This window comes from Heterostelium album (assembly GCF_000004825.1).
Source record: "Heterostelium album PN500 unplaced genomic scaffold PPL_scaffold3, whole genome shotgun sequence".
NCBI lineage: Eukaryota > Evosea > Eumycetozoa > Acytosteliales > Acytosteliaceae > Heterostelium > Heterostelium album.
In genome coordinates this window covers 453,388-475,418 of record NW_008805065.1, presented here as the reverse complement: position 1 = coordinate 475,418, position 22,031 = coordinate 453,388, and the positions used below count along the sequence as shown (strand labels likewise).

The following is a 22,031-nucleotide window of genomic DNA, read 5'->3' as shown; positions in this document are numbered from 1 at the left end:
AAATTGCAAGATCACTTTTTTATTTGATTTTCTTTTGTTTGATTTGAAAAAAAAAAAAAAAAAAAGTAAAATTTTATTAAATTTATTTTTTATTTATTTATCATTGTTTTAATTATCCAAATATTGTGCTATTGATAAAACCACTTTGATTTATTTGCGATGGTAGGATGTTCTTGAATGATATCATTGATTTGTTTAATAAATTTAAAGTTTGCTGTTTTGTCAGTTGGATCACGGATATTTAGGTACAATCTACGTATTGATCTGTTATTCTTGAGAGTTTCAATGAATTCCGGTTCGATTTGATCACCTGTCATTTTGACGCTGCATTTCAAAACTCTGTCTGCCTTGAATCCATATTGTTGTTGTCTATTTAAGAGTCTGGTGATTCCTTTGAATGTATTATCGAGGTCGCGACCAAGTTTCAAGTGGTGAACACGAGCGAGCATCTCTAACTTTCGGTCGTTTACCGATGTCTTCATCTTGTACAAGTTGTTTCTCGATACCAGCGAGCAATAGTCGATACAATCCATGGAGAGTCGTTCGATCGTTGTGTCCTGCAAGAGGAACTCTACGCATTTCGCTCCATCATTGAATTCACAATCGATGTGGAAACTCTTGAGAATTCGGTGTTTCTTGAGGTAGTTGATCAGCTGCACTTGGAATGCCGGTGTAGCATCGACTGGTTCACGATCGAAAAACAAGTTGAAGCGGAATAGCAAGTGTTCCAACACCTTCAAATTCAGCAGACCTTCGAATACCATCGGTGAATACTTGTCGCCCATCAAGAAGAAACAAAAGTCACCGGTTTCTTCGTTGCTGTCGGCCAACTCCAGGTAGGTGAGCTGGTTGAAATTGCCTTCGAAAAACAGATACTTTGCGAACGGAATGTACAGATTGTAGGTCTTGGAGTGATCGAAAGAATCTCTTTCCGCGCCAATTCTCAAACGTTTCAAGCCGAGCGGTGACAACAGTTTGATGTCATAGTATTCATCGTCGTAGGTGCAACTTACTGGACAACTGAAATACTCTGGTTTAACTCCGAGCTTGATCATCATCCTGATGTCGCCGTGACCACACTTTAGAGAACGAAGATTCGGAGCGATCATCTTTAGAGCATCCATACTGACATCTCTGAGTGCACCGGTAGCACAATCCAATTCCGTCAAATTGTTAAAGAGTGCACACCTGTTAAGCTTATCTCTTGAGTTTGGTTTCTGGTAATGATGGTTCAACAACTTTTCTATTCTTTTGTATCTACCACTAAACTTTGTATTCAGCGAACAAATGACACCGTGAAAGTACCAATTGATCATACTAAGTGATCGAGCAAACCTTCTATTCTTTTTATTTTCAAACCATAGATATTCTATTATTTTTTTATAGATATGATTTTGAAGTATTGTCATTCTTACTATTTGATATATTCAAATATTGTCATTATTTTGCTTAATTTGATATATCTAAAATGAATTAAACTATGAGTTAAATTCATAACACACCAATATCATAATGTTCATCAATCAACAATTATTTCATTTTGATATAGTAAACACCACAACACACTCACACCTACAACACACCACTCTTGTATTATCAAAAATTTATTTATTGATTGGTCTATAGATATGATTTTGATCGTGTATAATCTTTTAAATATCTACCCGATTTACATGGATTGTAAATTTTCGATTTATCGAGATGTTTGCTTAGTTTGTCATCACACATGCGTATGAGTAGAATCGATTGATTGGAATCTAATAATTGTATTGCTTGTTCCATCCATTTTATTGGTTTCTTATAACTCGATGTCAAATAGACTAGCTTCTTGATTGATTTGTTGAGTGCCAGTTTCTCAAAGAATGACAGCTGATGATGTGATACAACATACTGATCGATAACTATCTCTGATATAGTGCAATCTTCATTCGCCAAATACTGAAAGTCACAGTGAATCTCTTTATCGTTGCAAACCAAACGCAGACTATGTATGTTACTAAAGTATAAAACCGGGTTCTGTATGATGATTGAATCGAAATTTTGACTTTCTAATTCTAAATATCTAATCGATTTGTTTATCACAATAACTTGGTTATTATTATTATCATAATTGTTATTGTTGTTGTTGTTATTGTCATTATTATCTAATACTTGTTGTTGTTGTTCTTCTTCATTGCTTATTGTATTCTTTGTTAACTGATGAATGGATAATGATTTTAAAGTTGATTTAGGTAGTAATCGGTGTATCAGAAAGTCATCGTAGATCATTGTGTCTATGGTAAGCTCGGTTATAGTTTGATTCTGTGTGATGTGTTCCAAGAGAAGTCGATAGTTGTGCAGCTGGTTTGCATTCTGGTTGAAATTGACTTGATCTATGATCGACAGTTGTGTTAGATGTGGCGATCGATCGAGTAATTCACCCAGTAACTCCATAGGTATGTCATAGGGGTGACACTGGAACATCAACGACTTTATCTTTGGACAATCGATTCTATGAAAGATATTCTCTAGTTCCGGTTCGTAGCGGATTCGCAACTCCTCGAGATCCACCAGCTTCTGAAAGAGTATCGAGTTGAACGAGTCGGTGAAAGTACCGGTGCTACCACCGAACCGACAACTCTTGTAATCGAGTGTCGGATACTTGATTACCGGTATGGTCAGTGACGTCAGGATATCGAGAACCTCTTGATTCATTATGTTCTGTCCGACGAATGCGAGTGTACGAACGTATCGGTTTATCGTTGGAACCAACTCGCCGATCGTCTGTAGACAGCTTGCAAGTCGGATGTTTAAATGATGGATGCGCGACAACGCAAGCAGTTGGTGTAGCCGTGCAAGTGTAGGAATCGGTTTATATAGTCTTGCATATCTTATCTCTATGGTCATCGACGTGCAACCAGACAACAAACAGTGATCTAGAAACATATGCTCGATGTGTGTACTGTCGTAAAGATCAAACTCTACATTGATCGATTGTGACAATGCTTGCTTTACATACTGAAACCAATCTTTTGATACCAATCCTAGAGTGATCTTCCATTCAAATACATTACAATTATCATCGATACAATAATATATAATTTCTTTTTGAATATAATTTGGTAAATTATACATTTATTTCTATTAATTAATTATAAATAATTTAAAAATGAACAATTTACTTTTTTTTTTTTTTTACAATTATTTTAGTGGTGTCTATTCTGTTTCCACCCATATTAATTTTGAGTTTCCACTGGTGGTATCTCTGTTTCCACCAACACTTTATTAAAAATTGAAAATATTAATTTTTATTTAGATAGAAATTTTATTATTTATTTTCATTTTTTTCATGATTTTAATATGTTTTTTCAATGTATCGAGAATTATGAAAGCTATATATTCTGACTCCATTTCTTTTTGAATTGTTATCAGCTGATTCAAGTAATCTGTTGAAAGCATGTTTAATAAGAATTTCATATCTTTTTGATTATCAATAAATTTGAGGAAATATGAAAGATTAATCGATTTGATAATTTTGTTTTGACCATAATGTTCGACCAACCATTGAAAGACTTCCATATTGCAATAGTAAGTTTTGCTCAAGCTAGGGTTTTTGGTTATTTCCGGTAGATTCTCATAAAGCCATATCATGATATCGAGATGTTCATACATAATTGCAAGATCCATTATCTCTGTTGTGAATCCAAATCTGTTTTCCTCTCCATTCTTTGAATACAAGAATTTGAGAACGTTCAAATATCCTGATTGGACGATATGAAGAAGAATATCTTCACTGAATATCATATCTGTATCTTCTTGCTGATCGAACCACTCTAGTATTTGATGTTGTCCATTCAATGCGATTTCATCAAACACATCATCTGAATATCGTTCAGTACGATTGTTGTAAAGGAATTTCACCACTTCTAGGTTGCCTTCGATCGCTGCACTGTTGAGTGCATCCTCAGTACATCCTTCACTTCTAGTTTCATGCAAAAACTTGATGATTTCCAATGGAGTCTTGTCATTATTATAGTCTTCATTACCAAAATAGTCTTTCTCCATACAACAAAAGTCCATAGCTCTAGTTGTACAACCTTCACTTCTATTATAATGCAACCATTTAACAACATGGAGGTGGCCATTTGCTGAAGCATAATCCATTGCATCAGTTGAAGCAACTTCAGTTCTATTTTCATTCAGCCACTTTAACAAATCCAAGTTACCTGCTTTAGCAGTTTTGTCGATTGTTTGCCAACAACATTGGTATGTTGTGTTGTAATGTAACCATTTGACAAGATCGAGGTTGTTTTCATCAATAGCATGATCCATTATTTCATCGGAAATAATGCAACCATTTCGAACCAACATTTCAAAAAATTCATGGTTTTCCCTTGAAACATAATGAGATGGTATAAACTTGTTCTCCTCAAAATTAAAGGTATGTTTGTGTTCTGTCAACAAGTATTCTACCATATTTGTATTATTTCTAAATTTAAGTGCTGTTTTCAACATGTCAGAGCCTTGGATATCTTGTGTGCGGTTGGCAAACAACCATTCTATTAAACCAATGTTTCCAACCGCTGTAGCAGCGTCAAATACATTTCTTTTTGTAGCACCAAAATATTCCTCTTCAAAAGTGCTCTCATCTGCTTTAGCAGATAAGAATTTCATAAGCTCCAAGTTTCCAGAAAAAGGTGAATATGAATATGCAAGCTTGAAATTGAATTCCATTGTTTTGAATCTGTCCAATAGGTAGTGAATTATATCGAAACGATCGTGCTTCGTTGCACTCACCAGGAGGAGTTCACTAACTATGATTGTTTCCGATTTGTATTTGAGATTATGATCGATATGAAAGTAGTTGATAAGATATTCAAACATCTCCAAACTTCCACCTCTGATTGCTTCATCTACGATTTTTCCTTCAGGAAAAATATCATTGTTTTTTGTTGATATTGGATTGCTATCATCATTTAGATAGATCTTTAGTTGATCTAAATAATTACGGGAAGCCAACAGGCAAGGTAACTTTAAAACTTCACACCATTTAAAAGACTTTTTATTAAATCTACAGTTCAATTCATGAACATTATTGAATATGATTCTATTTAAAATGATATTATTAAATATATTTGAAAATATTGTTTTATCCATTGCGTGTTGTAAATATTATTTATCTTTATTTTGAATAAAGATAATTGGACTATATATTCTCTTAAATTTAAATATAGAAGATACGAGTATGGAATCTAGCTAATACTGCTGAATTCTAATAACTAATAAAATTAATGAATAAGAAAATTCAATTTATATAAACTCTATAGTTTTTTATGAGAATACTTTCTAAATTTTTTTGGCTTTTTTTTTCATTTAAATCTGATAATTCTTAACTGATATTTGTGCTTGCTTATTTTTATGATCATCATCATTTATCTAGTATAAGAATGAATAATACAAATGATCAAAAAGATGAAGATTTGAAAGAAAAAAGCTTAGAGATTAAGAAAAAGAAAGAATTGTTAAAAGATGATTTAGTTAAATATAAATTAGAGATTGAATCAGAGTTTAAAAAATATACACAAGAGTTTGAAAGAAGAAAACAAGAACTGATCAACTTAAAACAAAATATACAAAATAGTAGATCTACTCACTCATCAAATGAAAATAATAACAACAACAATAATATCAATAACAACAACAACAACAACAACAACAACAATCTTGATAATTTAGTGTTACTTAAAGATATATCGACAATTAATTCAAATTTATTAGAGAATGATAAACAATTTATAGATAATGTAAATAAAATAGATAATAAACACCTACAACTAATAAAACAACAAAAAGAAGAAGAAGAAGATGTAAAAGAAGATGTTAAAGAACAATTAAATAAACTGTGATATTATATTATTATATATTAGATTTATGTTAACATTATTATTTATTTTCCTATTCTAATTGTTTTGTCCAATCGAAATCAGAGAATTGAGATTTAAATTGATTTGAATATCTTTCTTCCTCTTGATAACTCTTTCTCTTGGAATGAAGTTCATCGAGGTCGAGATCTAACATTCCTGCGATTACATTCTTACCAAAGTCTCGCTGGAATTTGATTTCATTCTCTATGGGATGAACGAATCCCACCTGTTTATAGCCACATTCCACCCAGAAATAAGAGAAGTTCTGCGGTATGCTATTACGTAATCCACCTTTCTTGACAGAGTCGATCAGTCGATTGTTGGACCACTCCGACTCTGACTCCATCAGTGCCTTCTTAAAGAATGCCGGTGCGCTAGTGGCGTCGTTACTCCTCAGTGGGATGCAATCTACGACCATATGATACTGTTGCTTGAATCGCATTGCCGTCTCCATGAATACGACCTGCTTGTCCTGCTCGGCAAACATCTGAATCAAACACTTGCGAAAGTTGTTGAGTTCGTCCCATGCTTCTTCGTCGATCGCAGTTGACGCGAGCGAATGTTGTAGCGGCACGATCTGGCAGTGTCCATTGACGAGCGAGTTTCGCGTTGGCAACGATAGATACATGTGATGTCCGGTTGCAATTGTCATGTGGCGTTGATACTGCTTGCTTGCCGGACAATGCCAGCACCGCTCCAGCGCGCTGTTGACGCGCCGGTCGGAATTGACCAGTTGCTGTTTGAATTTATCGACATCACGACTCTCCTTCTCCTGTTGTCTGCGCTTCGATTGTTTGCTGCCCGCTTGCATCTCTGGACCGTAGTCATCGCGGTCATCCTGTGCCCACTTCTCTGCCTTGGAGATGGTATTCAAGAATTCATAGTCCATGTTTCCGGCGGTTCCACGCTTCTCACGCGCCACAAGCGTGTCAAGATCAACCTTATCGTCATCATCATAATATTTCAATCTTTCACCATTCTTATCGAAATGTTCTTCCTGTCTAGAGCTAAGCTTACTGGTCGATTCCTTCATATAAATCTTCTTACCGAATTCATCCAAACCAGATATCTTTACTTGATTACTACCTTCTATTCTATTTTCATTTTCTTTTCTTTCATTATTATTATTATTATTATTATTATTCTGTTGTTGTTGTTCTTTATATTCATCTATCTGTTTCTGTAGTTTCTCCATTTTATTTTTATCTCCCATCATCTTTGCTTTTAGCATCTCTGCATTTAATTTATTTAAGTTGATAGGTGTTGTTGTTGTTGTTGTATTAGTGGATCTTGTTGTTGATGTCGTTGATGTTGTCGATGTTACTACTGCTGCTGCTGTTGTTGAACTTGGTGAATCTTCATTCTGATTCTTCTTTGACTCTTCTTTTTCACTAACTTTGTTCTTTGCTAAATGTGGGAATAGTTCTGCATATGAAGGTTGTTCAGTTCTAACAACCTCGACAACAGGTTTAATTTCCTTAACCTTATCTTTATCACCATAGTCTCCATCCCTCTTTTTGTCATTATCTCTGTCTCTGTCTCTGTTTTTATAGTCTCTATCTCTGTCTCCATCTCTATAGTCTCTATCTCTCTTTTTATCATTATCACCCCTGTCTCTGTCTTTATAGTCTCTATCTCTGTCTCTGTCTCTATCTCTATTACTTCTATCTCTATCTCTGTCTCTATCACTTCTTTCTCTGTCTCTATCTCTATCTCTATCTCTATCTCTTCTATCTCTATCATAAGTATCTCTATCGGTATGCTCACCGCTAGAATGTCTTCTATTTGAACCAGGACTCCAGAATAGCTTAGAGTCATTACTTGGTTTCTTCATTTTCAAACTAATGTTATCATCTTCTTCCTTTCTTAAGTAATCTCTAGGGTTATTATTACTTCTTTGACTGTTACTATTTTTATTATAATTGCTATAATTATTTTTATTGCTTGTCTTGGTGATATTCTCTATTTCATTTTCACTTAATCTCTCTTTTAGAACAGTGTTAACCGATTCACCAGATTCTGATGCTTGTTGTTGTGCTCTAAGTAATTTCTTTGCTCTCCAAGATGCACCGCCATCTCCAACCAGAAATGATTTATCAGTGTCACTTTTGCTACTTGTAGGTATTGCTGTTGCTGTTGTCGTTGTTTTATCTGTAGATTGTTGTTGTTGTTGTTGTTGATGTTGTTTCATAAATAGCTCAGGATCTACAAGTCCGGCAGTCTTTGATAGTTTATCGGCAAGTGCATTCTTTTCGTCTTTGGCTTGCTGCATCAACTCACGTTTGACATCGTTGTGTGACTTAGAACCTGATAGCCATGAAGACGATTCCATATTCATCCAATCATCTCTGCCACCACCACCACTACCACCAACACCAGTAGCATTATCGCTATCTTTACTATCATTATTATCTATTTTCAATTTCTTTTTACTATCATCAACTACATCATCATCGTCATCATTTTTATGTTGTTTACTTCTTTTCTTATGATTATCTCCTCTTTCTCTTTCTCTATCTCTATCTCTATCTCTATTTTTTTCTTTATGTTTCTTCTTGCTATTTTTTTCTTTATGTTTCTTTTCTTTTTGACTTGAATGATCTGTTGTTGTAGGTGCTTCAACCCATTCGTCATCATCATCATCTGACATTCTTTCTTATTCTTCTTTCTAAATTAGTTTGTTTATATATTTAATAAATTTTAATTTTATTATTGAAAGTTCTTCAACAAAAAAAAAAACAAAAAATCAACTTCATTAATTTATTTGTAAAAACACTGTTCAACTATTAATTATTTTATGATAACAATTCTTGAATTAGATAAAATTTAGGCATTTTATAGAATTTGAAGAATACAGAGTTTATTTTGTTGTCAATACAGTTTTGAAAGAAGTTTCGCCTTATAAGGCTTTATAAAGAACTGATAGGATTGATCATGTTCTGTTGGATGCTATAGTGTAAAACATCAAATCCTTGAAATACTTTACTTGTATTGCTTTGTCGAACAAAAACAATGGCATAGAGACCAAAGATAGGTTGAATTTCTTAATATCGCAACATATTGATCTGGAGACATACAAATAGCTTTGTAAATTCTTATACTAAATACGCCTGGGACATATATGAGATAAATGATTACCCTTTTGAAATATATGTAAATAAATGATAGTTTAGAGATTTCCCATATTTGTACTTAATAGAACTTATATTCACACAAATACAGGAATACTCTTTCAAACAATATCCCAATTAAGTATCCGAAGAATCACAAGTTGTCTATATGTCTCGAATATCAACAGAACACTATAAAATTGTTGGTAGGTATAATCTATTAATATATATATTTAACACTACTTGAATTACAGAATTAATCTAGACAATTGACTTACATGTTGTTTCACTGTGTTCTTCTGATTAGGTTTCATCACTTACTGACTTCAATGGTATCAAAAGTACAAAATATATATATTTATATGATCATTAAACTTTCTTAAATTATACTAGATTTCGATCAGATTTTTATTGAACCATTCTTTCTTTGTTGCCAAATTTGCAATGGTGCATCAGCTGATCATTAAATTTTTTTTTTTTTTAAATAAACATGGATAATATATTATTTTCAATATTATTTAATAATAAAGTTATTAAAAATTTAATATTCATCAAAGTAAATCAATTAAATTGTAGATTTGAAAGGAAGTCTTACAAGTGGTGTGAAGTTTTGAAACTTCCAAATCTGTTGGCAAGATATGACTATTTCGATTTGTTAAAAAGCTATCTAATGGATAAGAGTAATCCAATACCGACAAACAGTCAAGAGATATTTGGTGATATCGACTCGATAGTGGCGTGTGCAATCAAAGGTGGAAGCTTTGACATGTTTCAATACCTTTTGGCTTACTTTCAGATCGATCGAAGACTCCAAGTTACATCTGAGAAAATCATTATCAGTCATCTCTCTGCACATGCAGCGAGGTACAATCGGCTCGATATCATTCACTACGTGATCGACAGATTCGGTCTAATGTATTTCGATTTTCACCGGGCACTCACCGAAGCACCGTATTCAGGCAATTTGGAGCTATTGAAATTCCTGACAATCAAAATGAAAGATCAATCGGAGAGTTCACCGACATCTTTCTATCATACCTATGCGTTCGAGACTGCTGCCAGAGTCGGTCGTATCAACATGATCGAATGGCTGATGGCAAATCGATTGGAGGATTTGCAGCACTCTGACTTGTTGGAGTTTGCGCTACTTCACAACAAGAGTGGAAACCACTTGGCATTGTTGGAATACCTCTTTAAAGAACACCGACAACTCTTTAATTTTGAAAACTCTGCATACTCTGTGTATAGTACAAATCATAGTCCTGAAACTTTTCAACTGTTGGTTAAAAATGGAATGAAAATTACCAAGAGAATAATGGAATATACAGTTGATACAAACAATTTAGATTTACTGAAATGGCTGCATTCCAATACAACCTATCAATGTTCACAATCATCAATGAACAGAGCAGCTAAAGCCGGTAACTTGGAAATGGTTAGGTGGTTGAATGAAAATAGAACTGAAGGATGTTCAAGTAAAGCTATGGATGAAGCTTCAGTAAATGGCCACCTCCATGTTGTTAAATGGTTGCATTATAATAGAAGTGAAGGTTGCACAACTAGAGCTATGGACTTTTGTTGTAATGAAATCGAATACGATTCTATCTTTGATAAGGTAGAAGATGGAACTACACTCAAGATCATTCAGTTTTTGCACGAGAATAGAAGTGAAGGATGTACTGATCAGGCATACGAGAACGCTGGAATCGATGGTAAATTGGAAGTGGTGAAATTCCTATACACCAATCGTACCGAACGCTATTCAGATATATTTTTCGATACCATTGCAACGTGTGGACATGTTGAGATGCTTGAATGGTTCGAACAACAACCCGGTATAGAGATAACACTCAGCGATGATATACTGCATGTGATCATAGAACCAGGCAAAAAAAAGTTGGAAACCGTCAAATACTTGTACTCAAAGAATGGTGTGAACAACCGATTTGGATTCTCAAGAGAAATAATGGATCTGGCCATTGAGAATGAGTGTCTTGGCATAATGAAATGGTTTCACGTGACATTGCCAGAGCTATGCACAAACAATAAGTTGAAATCATCCTATTCAAAGTTGAAAGTCCTCCGATGGCTACTCGAACATCCAACACAATACAATATCAAATCTATTGATGTCAAAACAGTTATTTCGAGATTCATAAACGAAGATCAATTCGAATCGTTAGAATGGGTATTAAACAACATGTCTACAACAACAGAGCTACTAAAAGAGATTCAAAGAGAACATCCATCTTTTTTTAAAGCTTACGATATTATAAATCGACATATTAAAAAAACAAAAAGATTAACAAATAAATAATGATTTGCAGTTGTCCAAAAATAAATACAGTAAAATTACTATTTTTTTACCATCTAGTACCAAACTTAAAGATTAGTATATATCTTTTATATTTTTAATTTATTAAAGTTAAATAATATATTAGGAATAAGTACAAAGTAAGATGTATTCAAATATATAAGTCTTAATTTAAAAAAATAAAAATAAAAAATAAAAAATAATAAAAAAGAAAAAAAGTTATAAACTCAAACATGACAATTATTTAGTACGGAATGGTGACAGTTGATGTTTTGAATAAAAAATAATTTTTAAAAAAAATAATTTATTTAATATATGGTCCATTTGCCTTTTGTCTGTATAATAGCATCCATTCGGTTTGGAAGTGATTCATATAAATGGTCAATTAATTGTAGGTCAATATCCTCCCATATCTCACAGATCACCTCCATCATATCCGCGCCAGGGTGACTGTACATGTGATTCTTTACTTTCTTTTTAACTATTCCCCATAGGTTCTCGATGATTTTAATATCTGGTGAGTATGCCGGTATGAATAGATTTTTTAAACTTCGAGCTCTCATAAAGTTGACCACATTATTGGCGGTATGAACTGGACAATTGTCTTGAACTAGAATATATTGTCGTACGTTTCCACGATAAAGCTGAATAGAATCGACGTTTTGATTTTGGAGAATCTCTATATATTGTTGGTTTTCCAAGTTCCTTCGATTTCAGCAAGATAGCCTGTTCCGACTGGTGTCACACAACTCCAAAAATTAAACTTCCTTCGCAGGTATCTCCTCATCCTGTAAACTCTCTCGAATCTGTTGCAACCAAGTCTGTTCCATTCATATTGATTGTAATTCTTAGGATTTGATTCGATTGTAGACTCATCGGTGAATATACAGTGCTTCCATTGGTCGACTGTCCAGTGACGATGTTCTTTGGCGAAAGCCAACCTTGCCTTGATTGCAGCCGGTGTCAAATCATGTTTTTTCGACAGAGGTTTGTATACAAGAAATTGTTGATGGATTCACAGAAAATATTTTCTGTGAATCTGGCTAATAGAAACGAGCCTATTGAATCATCTCTCGATACATTGTTGCACTTGGGGAACGGTCATACATTCTCGAATTAACAAAAATCTGACTATTGCTCTTCTGATTCTGTCACTGAATATTCTTGGTCTACCTGTTCTTACTCTATCTTTCAAAGATTCTATTTGTTTGAATCTTTTAATTCTATTTACTACTGTTCCTCTACTAACTCCAAAAGTTCGAGCTATCTGTGCTTGTGAGTCACCTCTATTGAAACTATCTACTATTCTTTGTCTAAGTATCTCTGTTATAGACTTTATAAATGTATATATAATATTTTATTAAATTTATTATTTTTAAAGAATAAAATAAAATAAATAATTATCTTGTTTTCAAACAATACTAAATAATTGTCATGTTTGAGTTTATAATTTTTTTTCTTTTTTATTTTTTTTTATTTTTTATTTTTATTTTTTTAAATTAAGACTTATATATTTGAATACATCTTACTTTGTACTTATTCCTAATATATTATTTAACTTTAATAAATTAAAAATATAAAAGATATATACTAATCTTTAAGTTTGGTACTAGATGGTAAAAAAATAGTAATTTTACTGTATAATAGAACAAACTTGTTAAATAACCTATTAAAAGTAGCATCAGAGAATGGTAGATATAATTCATTATCAATTGGAATGATGCACAACAAATATTTTATCCGCTTCCGGGGAAGTGATTAGGATGATATAGATGCGTTGTCCGGGAATCGAACCCGGGTCTCCTGCTTGGTAGGCAAGAATTCTGCCACTAGACCAACAACGCATTTCATATTTTTGCAAAATTATTTAAGATATTTATTTCTTGCATTTTACTCATATATATTTAATTTTATTATTCTTGAATCTTGCTCAAAGTAAAATATTTGATAAAACAAGAATATCATATGTACAGGAAAAAATCCAATCAATTTTATTAATTTGAAAATTTGTGATCATATTTAATTAAATAATGTTTTGGTTAGTGCTAATAAGCAATGGGTTACAAATGGTAAACATGATTGAACGAAAGCTGCTAAAAATTAAATCAATACTTAACTAATTTTACAGTATATTTAAAGGTGATAATATCAAAGAACTTGAGAAAAAGATTGAATTTCTTGGAGGAATTAGAGTATCATCGTGGTCAATATCATGTTCTTTATACCTAGAGAGACTACCTGATGGTTCACCCAATGCACCCAGAGAGTTTCATCTGTTAACCTTTGACGAAAAGATAAAAAAGAGTTACATGGTCAGTCAGTACACAGTTGTAGAAGCAGATCGTGAAGTTGTATCAATCTTGGAGAAAACCAACAGCTATAAAAAAAGACAAACCCATGAGATATCAGTAAGTTTATTATTGATTTGTTTTGTTAATCATTATCTTTATCATAATTATTAATGATAAAACTAACTCTAATATTACAACAAACAGGGTAGTAAATATGAAATAGGTGATTTTATCATTAGAATAGGACCGATTGTTTTGAATGCAGATGTAAAAGCAATTGCGGTGGAAGTAGAGTATACAGCTTGCTCGGTTACATCGACATCACCATTCAACGCATCGAAACTACTCTCAGAGTTTATCAGTGGAAACCTGGGATTCCCAGCTGATCAAGTACAAACCTCATACGATTTCAGTGCATTCCCAGCACTGCCGCGAAACTACTCTGAACTACACACATCGATACAATATGTCAATCTTTTTAAAAGTTTAGGTAGTGCAAGATAAAAAGAAAAACAAAAGATACTATAATCAAAAACAACAACAATCAATGTATAAATAAATGTTTAGCTTCACTGATCATCAGATCAAAAGGGTGTTCATCAGTTTTGTTCACCTCAAAACAATCAAAGATAGATCAACAAAGATTAGATATCTTTTTATTTTATTTATAAATACAAGTTTTCAATAATCTAAATAATGAGAATACTTTTATTATCCATTATACAATGGCTTTAGTATTCTTTAGAGTAAGAATTGAGATAGGTTTGTTTTAAAAATTATTGTTTTTTTTATTATTCAACTTTACCAACTTGGATGTAAATGTCCACTTCCGGTTATGCATTTAGCATCAGAAGCAGGTAATCTTGCATTGGTTCAATGGATCCATTATAATACTACTTTTGGATGTTTACAATCTACTATGTTGTACAATTCAGAAGGAAAACTTTATCAAAAAATTATACAATAAATAGTTTGGATCATATGCGTTTTCTTAACTAAAATCTTAATATGAATTTAGAAAAAAAACTAGTTACTCTTTTGAGAGAAAATAATTAAATCTCTGGTTGATTCTTTAAAATTCAACAACCTTTAAAGGTGGGAATAACAATAGTAATATTAGTGAAGATAGTTTTATTTTGTCGACTTCAAGATTATAATTATATAAATATCATTAAATTCAAATAACTAGTAAAAATCAGAAATCAAGTCGACCCAAAAAAGATTCTACCAGGATACCAGCGTGTAAAATTTGAAAAAAAATCAAGATAATATTTGGTTGCTGGTATCGAAGTAAAACCATGTCTCTAGAGTTGAATACTTCTAGTTAATAAATAGAAGACAAAGAGAAGGATTTAAACTAATTGTTTTGATTAGAATTCATTTTAATATTTATAAAATCATATAATTTGTTTTTTATTTAATATTTATATAACAACAAATAAAAAAAATGACAATATTTGAAAATAGAATCTATAGAATAATAGTAGAATATCTTTGGTTTGATTATGAAAATAATAAAAGTTATGCAAGATCACTTAGTATGATAAATTGGTATTGTCATGATGTCATTTGTTCGCTGAATACTAGCTTTCAAGGATCATCTCAGATCATAGATGAATTGTTAAAGTCTCATTTTAGAATTAAAACAGATGACAATCTAAACAGATGTTCATTGTTTAGTAATCTATTAGAGTTGTACTGTAATGTTGGTGAACTTAGAGAGGTGACCAGAGATGGTTTGAAGTTAATTGCACCAACAATCAGATCATTGAAATGTGCTCATTCAGATATTAAATTGATGATCGATTTAGGAATGAATTCACTTGAAAGTTTGGAGTGTAATGTATTCGTAAATAAAGTTAGCGATTACGAAGATATCAAGTTATTATCACCCACACTGAAACATCTCAAGATCGGTGTTGGTATGGATTTCCATGATGCTTATCAAAGTGTTAGATACGAAGATTTCGTTCCAATTACCAAGTATTTGGTATCAGACCATTTCCAACATTTGACATCACTCGAAATTGAAGACACCAATTTAGATTCCGGTGACTATGGTTACTTTCTAATGCTCGATAGCTATTCATCAATGTTCTTCAATGGTTTACTCAAATTCAAATCTTTGGAGCGTTTGGCATTAAACATTTCTTTTAAAATCCAATCTTTTGAACCGATGGAGAAAATGGATGCATTCCAAGCGAAGTTATTAAACTATCTTACGAGCCAAAAGTCTTTGAAAAGCCTAGTATTACCGTTGTTTGAATCTCCAAAGCAAAACACCTCTTGTTTAGACTATCTTTTCCAAGAGTCATCAATTGAAAGACTTCATATCGATTGGCTTGCTTTTCATTGCCTAGTGACACGAACTACACTTCAACATTTTACAATCGGGGTAGAAGATCAAGATATCGAGATGTTGGCATTGGTAAGAGAATTGGATAACCGATCATTCATAACCAATACCTTTGGAGGAATCACCAAGCTTCTAATCAAACAACAAGATCTTCAACAGCAATATGGATTTCCAGCAGATAGAGTACTAACCTGTAAAGTACAAATGATCGACAATCAAATCGATGAAGAATTCCTAAAGACTCTCAAGAATAATAGAACTCTTAGAAGAATCTACATTGAAATTATATGTCAGAACGAAGGCAACATTAAACCAGAGTTTATTCACCTTAAACCTATAGATGATATTATTAAAAGTCATCCAACAATACGCAATAAACATAATTGGTTATTATAATATGTGAAATTTTAATTAATTTTAATTAATCTGAATAAATCTTAATAAATTACAACCGTTTTTTTTTTTTTTGTTTAAAATCAATCTTGATATGAATCATTTAAAACTATTTATTTGTTTATACTAAGATAGTATTAATATATATAATAGAAAGAACAAAGAGATAGAATAATATGTTTTTGTTTTTTGAAAAAAATTAAAAAATTTATCAAAAAAAATTGTTTTGAAATTAGTGTCCTGGGTGTGATCAACATTAGCTGATAGTTGAAACAAAGAAGACCATATTTGTTTTTTAGATTTCAAACACAGTTTTTTTAATTATTTATTCAATAGTTGTTTTTTTTAATCACATCCTATATTAAATATATATATATATGTCGTAGAAGAATGACTATATTTGAAAATAGAATCTATAAAATAATAGTAGAATATCTTTGGTTTGATAATGAAAAGAATAAAAATTATGCAAGATCACTTAGTATGATAAATTGGTATTGTCATGATGTCATTTGTTCGCTGAATACAAGTTTTATAGGATCATCTCGGAGGATAGATGAATTGTTAAAGTCTCATTTTAGAATGAAATCAGATGACAATCTAAACAGATGTTCATTGTTTAGTAATCTATTAGAGTTGGACTGTAATGTTGGAGCACTTAGAGAGGTGACTAGAGATGGTTTGGCGTTAATCACACCAACTCTTAGATCACTGAGATCTGCTCATTCAGATATTAAAATTATGATCAATTTAGGAATGAATTCACTTGAAACTTTGAAATGTAATCTCAATGCTAGTTACCCAGATATATACGAAGATATCAAGTTATTATCACCAACGCTGAAACATCTCATGATCGGTGTTACTAGAGAATTCCCAGAAGACTTTGAAAATATTAGTTACGAAGATTTCGTACCATTCACAAAGTTTCTGGTATCAGATCATTTCCAACATTTGACATCACTCGAAATTGTAGATACCAATTCAGATTCGAGTGACTATGGTTACTTTCTAATGTTCGATAGCTATTCATCGCTTTTCTTCAATGGTTTACTCAAATTCAAATCTTTGGAGCATTTTGCATTCAAAGTTCAATCATCTGAACCATTGGAACTATTGGATTCATTTCAAACAGCACTGTTAAACTATCTAAAGAAACAGCAATCTTTGAAAAGCCTTTCTCTACCATTTGAATTTCCAAAGCACAACACACAATGTCTAGACTATCTATTTCAAGAGTCATCAATTGAACGACTTCAACTCGATTGGCTCAGTTCCCGTTGTCCAGTGACACGAACTACACTTCAGCATTTAAAAATCATTGTCCAAGACGTAGATATTGAGATGTTAGCTTTGGTCAGAGAATTGAATATCCGACCATTCCCTTACAACACCTTTGAAGGAATCACCAAACTTCTCAACAAACAACAAGAGCTTCAACAACAATATGGATTTCCACCAGACAGAGTTCTAAAGTGTGAAATCAACATGATGAACAATCAAATCGATACTGAATTCCTTGAGACTCTTAAGAATAATAGAACTTTAAGAAGAATCTACATTGATATAAGACTAAGGAATAAAGCCAACATCAAACCAGAGTTTATTCACCTTAAACCTATAGATGATATCATTAAAAGTCATCCAACAATACGCAACAAACATAATTGGTTATTATAATTCTAATAAAATCTTAATAAATTTCAAATTTTGTTTTATCATAACGTTGGCAATCGATACTCAATAGTTCCACGATGGTACTGTTCAATTGAGTTGTCTGTAACTATTTTTGATTTCAAAGCTTTCCGATCTGCGAGATGCTCCTAACGTTGAATATTTAATAACAAATATTAACAAAATGACCTTAGAAATAAAGCCAACGTCAAACCAGAGTTTATTCACCTTAAACCTATAGATGATATCATTAAAAGTCATCCAACAATACGCAACAAACATAATTGGTTATTATAACTATAATGATCGATTCATTCTTCTCTGGATAAGTCCTAAAAATAATAAATGATTTATTTATATCATTATAATCATTGCAATTCTAATTCATTTCTAAGGATAATATTATTGCACAGGTCCCTTAAGGTGGAACAAGTTCACATCATCAATATCATCATTATCATCTCTGATCAGCCGTGGCTGAAATGTCGATAGTATAGAAACTTGAGATTCGGAAAGCTTTCTTCGATCGTTTGGTTTTCAGTGTGATTATCTGTGGCATCGTAGATCTTCTTGGCATAATTCCAAATCGGTAGTTGTGCATGATTTGACAATGGTCGATTCTTTGATTTGATATGTGCATATCCACTGGATTTATTGCGATCGGTCTTTGTATTCATGGCGAGATTGTGCATGGTACTATTGCTATGATAGATGATTCGGTTGATCGATGGCGAATTCGATGCCATTCTGACAGTGGAAGACAGATCATCACCGACGTCCAGAGTTACGATGGTCCGATTGGTTCGTAGCATTTGAGTGATCCAGCCGGTTTCAGTGGCATAGAGTGTACGAACCCGGCACTCAGCCAAACACAACAGTTTCGACAAAGACAAACCTAATTCGTGTTGAACATACCAAACAATGAGTTTGTTGAGATACTTGAGTTGATCCTTCAAGTAAATCATATCTTTTTGTTCTACGGAACCGAGACTGAGAGTTTCCAGTTGGGTATTCTCACTTGGCATATTACTGCACATTCTTGAGAAATACATTGGTAGTTTCAACTTGCGCATGGAATTACCGATGATATGTTCTTTAGATGGAAATCTGCCCCATCGTATGTTTGAGATGTCGAGTGATGTCAATCTCGGTATTTGTTGGAGAATTTGAAATACTTTGATGTTGTCGATCTTTGCTTGATCGAGTATCAATGATTTTAGATTCGGCATGTACTGGATGAGCAGCTTACAATGTTGAATTTGGAACGGCTTCTCTCTTTGAGTGTCGATCACCTTGAACTTTCTGACACTGTTGAAGATCAGTCGTAATTCGACTGGTGTACATGTTGTCGTCGTTGTCTTGTCTGTTAGATTCTTGAAGGTTTCCATTGAGAGTGTTAGGTGAATGATATTCTTGAATACTGAACGTGGATTAAGAATACAGTTCTTGAGTGACTGTGCCGAATGTACATTCATAGTTGGATCGACCTCGCCGTTGTAGAGAGCGTCCCGATTGTAAAGATCGACACGAGTGAACAACGATGATATCAGTTTGAACAACTCCTTGGAGACCAAGCCAATTGAGAGTAGCCATCGGTAGTTCTGACAAAGTTGATCTGGGTTCAGTATGAAGTCGATATCATCGTGCCAGAGATCACGAATGATTCGATAGATGAGCATTGTTGGCAATCGATACTCGACCGTTCCACGATGATATTGTTCGATTGAGTTGTCTGTAACTAGCTTTGATTTCAGATCTGCGAGATGCTCCTGACGTTGAATGATCGCATCTATCAGCATATCTTTTTTTAAGCCACCGTGTTTTAAATGAGTATTCTTTCATTATTTCAACCAACACATCTCTTTTCATTTTCTCAAGTTCATCTCTATTATATACTTTATGTTCTAATATCTCTTTTGTCATCTTGTTATCGATCTCTTTTTATTAACTATATATATTCTCATCTTTTAATTATATGAATTTAGAATTCATGTTAATTATAAAAATTTGCCACACTTCCCTGATTATGATGAGGCACTTGTTAACCACATCAACATCATCTTTTTTACATTTTTTTTTTCATTGTCTAATTGAAGATAATAGATTAATAGATACAAGATAGATATATTTTAATTTTTAAAAAAAAAAACAATGGAAAAATCATTATTTTCTTGTGTCTTTAGAAATGTAGTATTGAATCAATTAATATTTGAAAAGGTTAATGAAGTAACTAGAACGATTGATCACAATAGTCAAAGAATTTATTATAGTTGGAATGAAATTATTACGAGACCTTATGTTTTGGCGGCTCATGGATATTCAAAAGAGTTTAAGGCGTGTCTTGACGTGATGCGCTTTGAACTACAGAGATCACATCTCTCGTTGTTCTTTGGTGTTATCAAAGGTGGTAACGTAGAGATGATGCAGCACTTGTTGGATCACTACAAAGTAGATCAGCTTCTCAAAGAGGAATTGCAATCGACTGCCAATCGGAAACCATCGGAAGTACAAATGACGCTGAACGACGTAATGGAGCATGCAACAAAGAAAGGTAGAATGGATATTGTTAATTGCCTCTTTGAGAGATTCACAACAGCCGAATTTACATCTATGCATTGGGATTACCGTAAGATGCTCTCGGTTGCACCGTTGTCCGGTGACCTGGAGGTGGTTAAATTCTTTTCACGCAAAGTCGATGAAGATCCAACTGCACGACCAGAAATCAATACTTTTAATAATTGCTTCAATAATGCCGCGAGAATCGGTAGAATCGATTTGATTCAGTGGTTGGCAGAGAATCGTTCGAGTGAGCTGACGAAATCCGATATGATGAAATATGCAATCTCTGGAAGTCATTTAGATACCGTTGTTTACCTGTGGACGAAACACAAATTACTGCAACGTCCGAGAAACGATGCCTACATGCGATTGATTCGCTTCGGCAATGAGAAAGCATTGGAAATCTTCAAGCTTCTCAATGACAATGACTACCAATATCCACCGAGCCTCGTGGAGATGGTCGCTAGAAGTGGCAATGTCGAGGTGATGAAACTGATTGACAATGAATCCAAAAAATCAGATACCAGAGTAAGATTCGAAAAAACACATATGGATGTTGCTGCGGAACACAATCACTTTGGGATGATGCGATGGTTACACGAGAATCGAAGTGAAGGCTGTACGACAAAGGCATTCGATGAGTGTGCAAAACGTGGATACATCGACGCTCTGAAATGGCTGTATGTTAACCGTACGGAACGATGTTCACGTAACATTGTTAATGAAGTTGCATCGAATGGCCATATTGAAGTACTTCTTTGGTTGGATAGTGAGGAACCAATGATGGCGACGACAACGACAACAACTCATGTAGTAGAGCAACCGCAATCAGATCAATATTTTCAATTCGATAATAATATCCTAGATACTGTAGTGAAAGCTGGACATCTGGATGTTGTTAAATTCATGCACGAGAGAAACAACGGTAAGAATAACCGATTCCATTTCTCAGAGGAGACAATGGATTGTGCTGCCGAGAAAGAGGATTTTAATATGATGCGGTGGTTACAAGAGAATCGAACCGAAGGCTGTACTTATATGTCATTGCTTCAGTGTATTTATCATCTACGATTGGACATGGTCGAATGGGTCTACGAAAAGTATCCGAAATCGCTGAACATCGATGGTATTAGCGAGCAATTAGATAGACACCTGGAATATCTTTTCGAGAGAGATGACCGAGATATTTTGAAATGGCTCATAGAACATATTCAATTGCCACCGGATGAACTTCTTAAATACCAAACCAAGATGGCAAAGGAGTTTCCGAAATCAACAAAAAGCAATACCTATTTAGTTGATCATATTCAAGAGACCATCCTTTCGAAATCCACAAAGAGAAAGCATGAAGAGAATGAAAATGATGATAGTTGTAAACCATTAACAAAATCAATTAAAGAATAAATATTATTTATAAATCAACAACATTTT

The 22,031-nt window shown here is 33.2% G+C and overlaps 13 protein-coding genes and 1 non-coding gene across 14 annotated transcripts; 8 read left to right on the top strand and 6 right to left on the bottom strand.

Moving 5' to 3' along the window:
- Positions 1-128: 128 nt before the first annotated feature.
- Positions 129-1,409, bottom strand: PPL_02755 (uncharacterized protein; the record flags this gene model as incomplete). The annotated part of the gene is made up of 2 exons (XM_020573733.1): positions 129-734; positions 1,014-1,409. The coding sequence occupies 2 exons, from the start codon at positions 1,407-1,409 to the stop codon at positions 129-131; spliced, it is 1,002 nt and encodes a 333-aa protein (XP_020435805.1).
- A 211-nt stretch (positions 1,410-1,620) lies between these two features.
- On the bottom strand, positions 1,621-2,268 carry PPL_02754 (uncharacterized protein; the record flags this gene model as incomplete). The annotated part of the gene is made up of 1 exon (XM_020573732.1): positions 1,621-2,268. One exon carries the CDS (start codon positions 2,266-2,268, stop codon positions 1,621-1,623), a length of 648 nt encoding a protein of 215 aa, XP_020435804.1.
- Positions 2,269-2,394: 126 nt separating this feature from the next.
- On the top strand, positions 2,395-2,576 carry PPL_02753 (uncharacterized protein; the record flags this gene model as incomplete). The annotated part of the gene is made up of 2 exons (XM_020573731.1): positions 2,395-2,411; positions 2,447-2,576. 2 exons carry the CDS (start codon positions 2,395-2,397, stop codon positions 2,574-2,576), a joined length of 147 nt encoding a protein of 48 aa, XP_020435803.1.
- Positions 2,577-3,291: 715 nt separating this feature from the next.
- On the bottom strand, positions 3,292-5,136 carry PPL_02752 (uncharacterized protein; the record flags this gene model as incomplete). The annotated part of the gene is made up of 2 exons (XM_020573730.1): positions 3,292-4,695; positions 4,795-5,136. The coding sequence occupies 2 exons, from the start codon at positions 5,134-5,136 to the stop codon at positions 3,292-3,294; spliced, it is 1,746 nt and encodes a 581-aa protein (XP_020435802.1).
- A 290-nt stretch (positions 5,137-5,426) lies between these two features.
- PPL_02751 (uncharacterized protein) lies at positions 5,427-5,885 on the top strand (the record flags this gene model as incomplete). Its single annotated transcript, XM_020573729.1, has 1 exon — positions 5,427-5,885. The coding sequence occupies one exon, from the start codon at positions 5,427-5,429 to the stop codon at positions 5,883-5,885; it is 459 nt and encodes a 152-aa protein (XP_020435801.1).
- Positions 5,886-5,934: 49 nt separating this feature from the next.
- Positions 5,935-8,553, bottom strand: PPL_02750 (cwfJ family protein; the record flags this gene model as incomplete). Its single annotated transcript, XM_020573728.1, has 2 exons — positions 5,935-6,295; positions 6,530-8,553. 2 exons carry the CDS (start codon positions 8,551-8,553, stop codon positions 5,935-5,937), a joined length of 2,385 nt encoding a protein of 794 aa, XP_020435800.1.
- A 950-nt stretch (positions 8,554-9,503) lies between these two features.
- On the top strand, positions 9,504-12,873 carry PPL_02749 (uncharacterized protein; the record flags this gene model as incomplete). Its single annotated transcript, XM_020573727.1, has 4 exons — positions 9,504-11,201; positions 11,674-11,785; positions 12,053-12,168; positions 12,832-12,873. The coding sequence occupies 4 exons, from the start codon at positions 9,504-9,506 to the stop codon at positions 12,871-12,873; spliced, it is 1,968 nt and encodes a 655-aa protein (XP_020435799.1).
- A 227-nt stretch (positions 12,874-13,100) lies between these two features.
- PPL_02748 lies at positions 13,101-13,171 on the bottom strand. The gene has a single exon. It is a non-coding gene; the product is annotated as a tRNA-Gly (tRNA).
- Positions 13,172-13,357: 186 nt separating this feature from the next.
- Positions 13,358-14,122, top strand: med20 (putative mediator complex subunit 20; the record flags this gene model as incomplete). Its single annotated transcript, XM_020573726.1, has 3 exons — positions 13,358-13,365; positions 13,456-13,735; positions 13,823-14,122. The coding sequence occupies 3 exons, from the start codon at positions 13,358-13,360 to the stop codon at positions 14,120-14,122; spliced, it is 588 nt and encodes a 195-aa protein (XP_020435798.1).
- A 221-nt stretch (positions 14,123-14,343) lies between these two features.
- On the top strand, positions 14,344-14,585 carry PPL_02746 (uncharacterized protein; the record flags this gene model as incomplete). The annotated part of the gene is made up of 2 exons (XM_020573725.1): positions 14,344-14,380; positions 14,464-14,585. The coding sequence occupies 2 exons, from the start codon at positions 14,344-14,346 to the stop codon at positions 14,583-14,585; spliced, it is 159 nt and encodes a 52-aa protein (XP_020435797.1).
- Positions 14,586-15,065: 480 nt separating this feature from the next.
- Positions 15,066-16,370, top strand: PPL_02745 (uncharacterized protein; the record flags this gene model as incomplete). The annotated part of the gene is made up of 1 exon (XM_020573724.1): positions 15,066-16,370. One exon carries the CDS (start codon positions 15,066-15,068, stop codon positions 16,368-16,370), a length of 1,305 nt encoding a protein of 434 aa, XP_020435796.1.
- Positions 16,371-16,757: 387 nt separating this feature from the next.
- On the top strand, positions 16,758-18,047 carry PPL_02744 (uncharacterized protein; the record flags this gene model as incomplete). The annotated part of the gene is made up of 1 exon (XM_020573723.1): positions 16,758-18,047. One exon carries the CDS (start codon positions 16,758-16,760, stop codon positions 18,045-18,047), a length of 1,290 nt encoding a protein of 429 aa, XP_020435795.1.
- Positions 18,048-18,508: 461 nt separating this feature from the next.
- On the bottom strand, positions 18,509-19,964 carry PPL_02743 (uncharacterized protein; the record flags this gene model as incomplete). Its single annotated transcript, XM_020573722.1, has 2 exons — positions 18,509-19,642; positions 19,785-19,964. 2 exons carry the CDS (start codon positions 19,962-19,964, stop codon positions 18,509-18,511), a joined length of 1,314 nt encoding a protein of 437 aa, XP_020435794.1.
- Positions 19,965-20,192: 228 nt separating this feature from the next.
- Positions 20,193-22,004, top strand: PPL_02742 (uncharacterized protein; the record flags this gene model as incomplete). Its single annotated transcript, XM_020573721.1, has 1 exon — positions 20,193-22,004. One exon carries the CDS (start codon positions 20,193-20,195, stop codon positions 22,002-22,004), a length of 1,812 nt encoding a protein of 603 aa, XP_020435793.1.
- Positions 22,005-22,031: the final 27 nt, after the last annotated feature.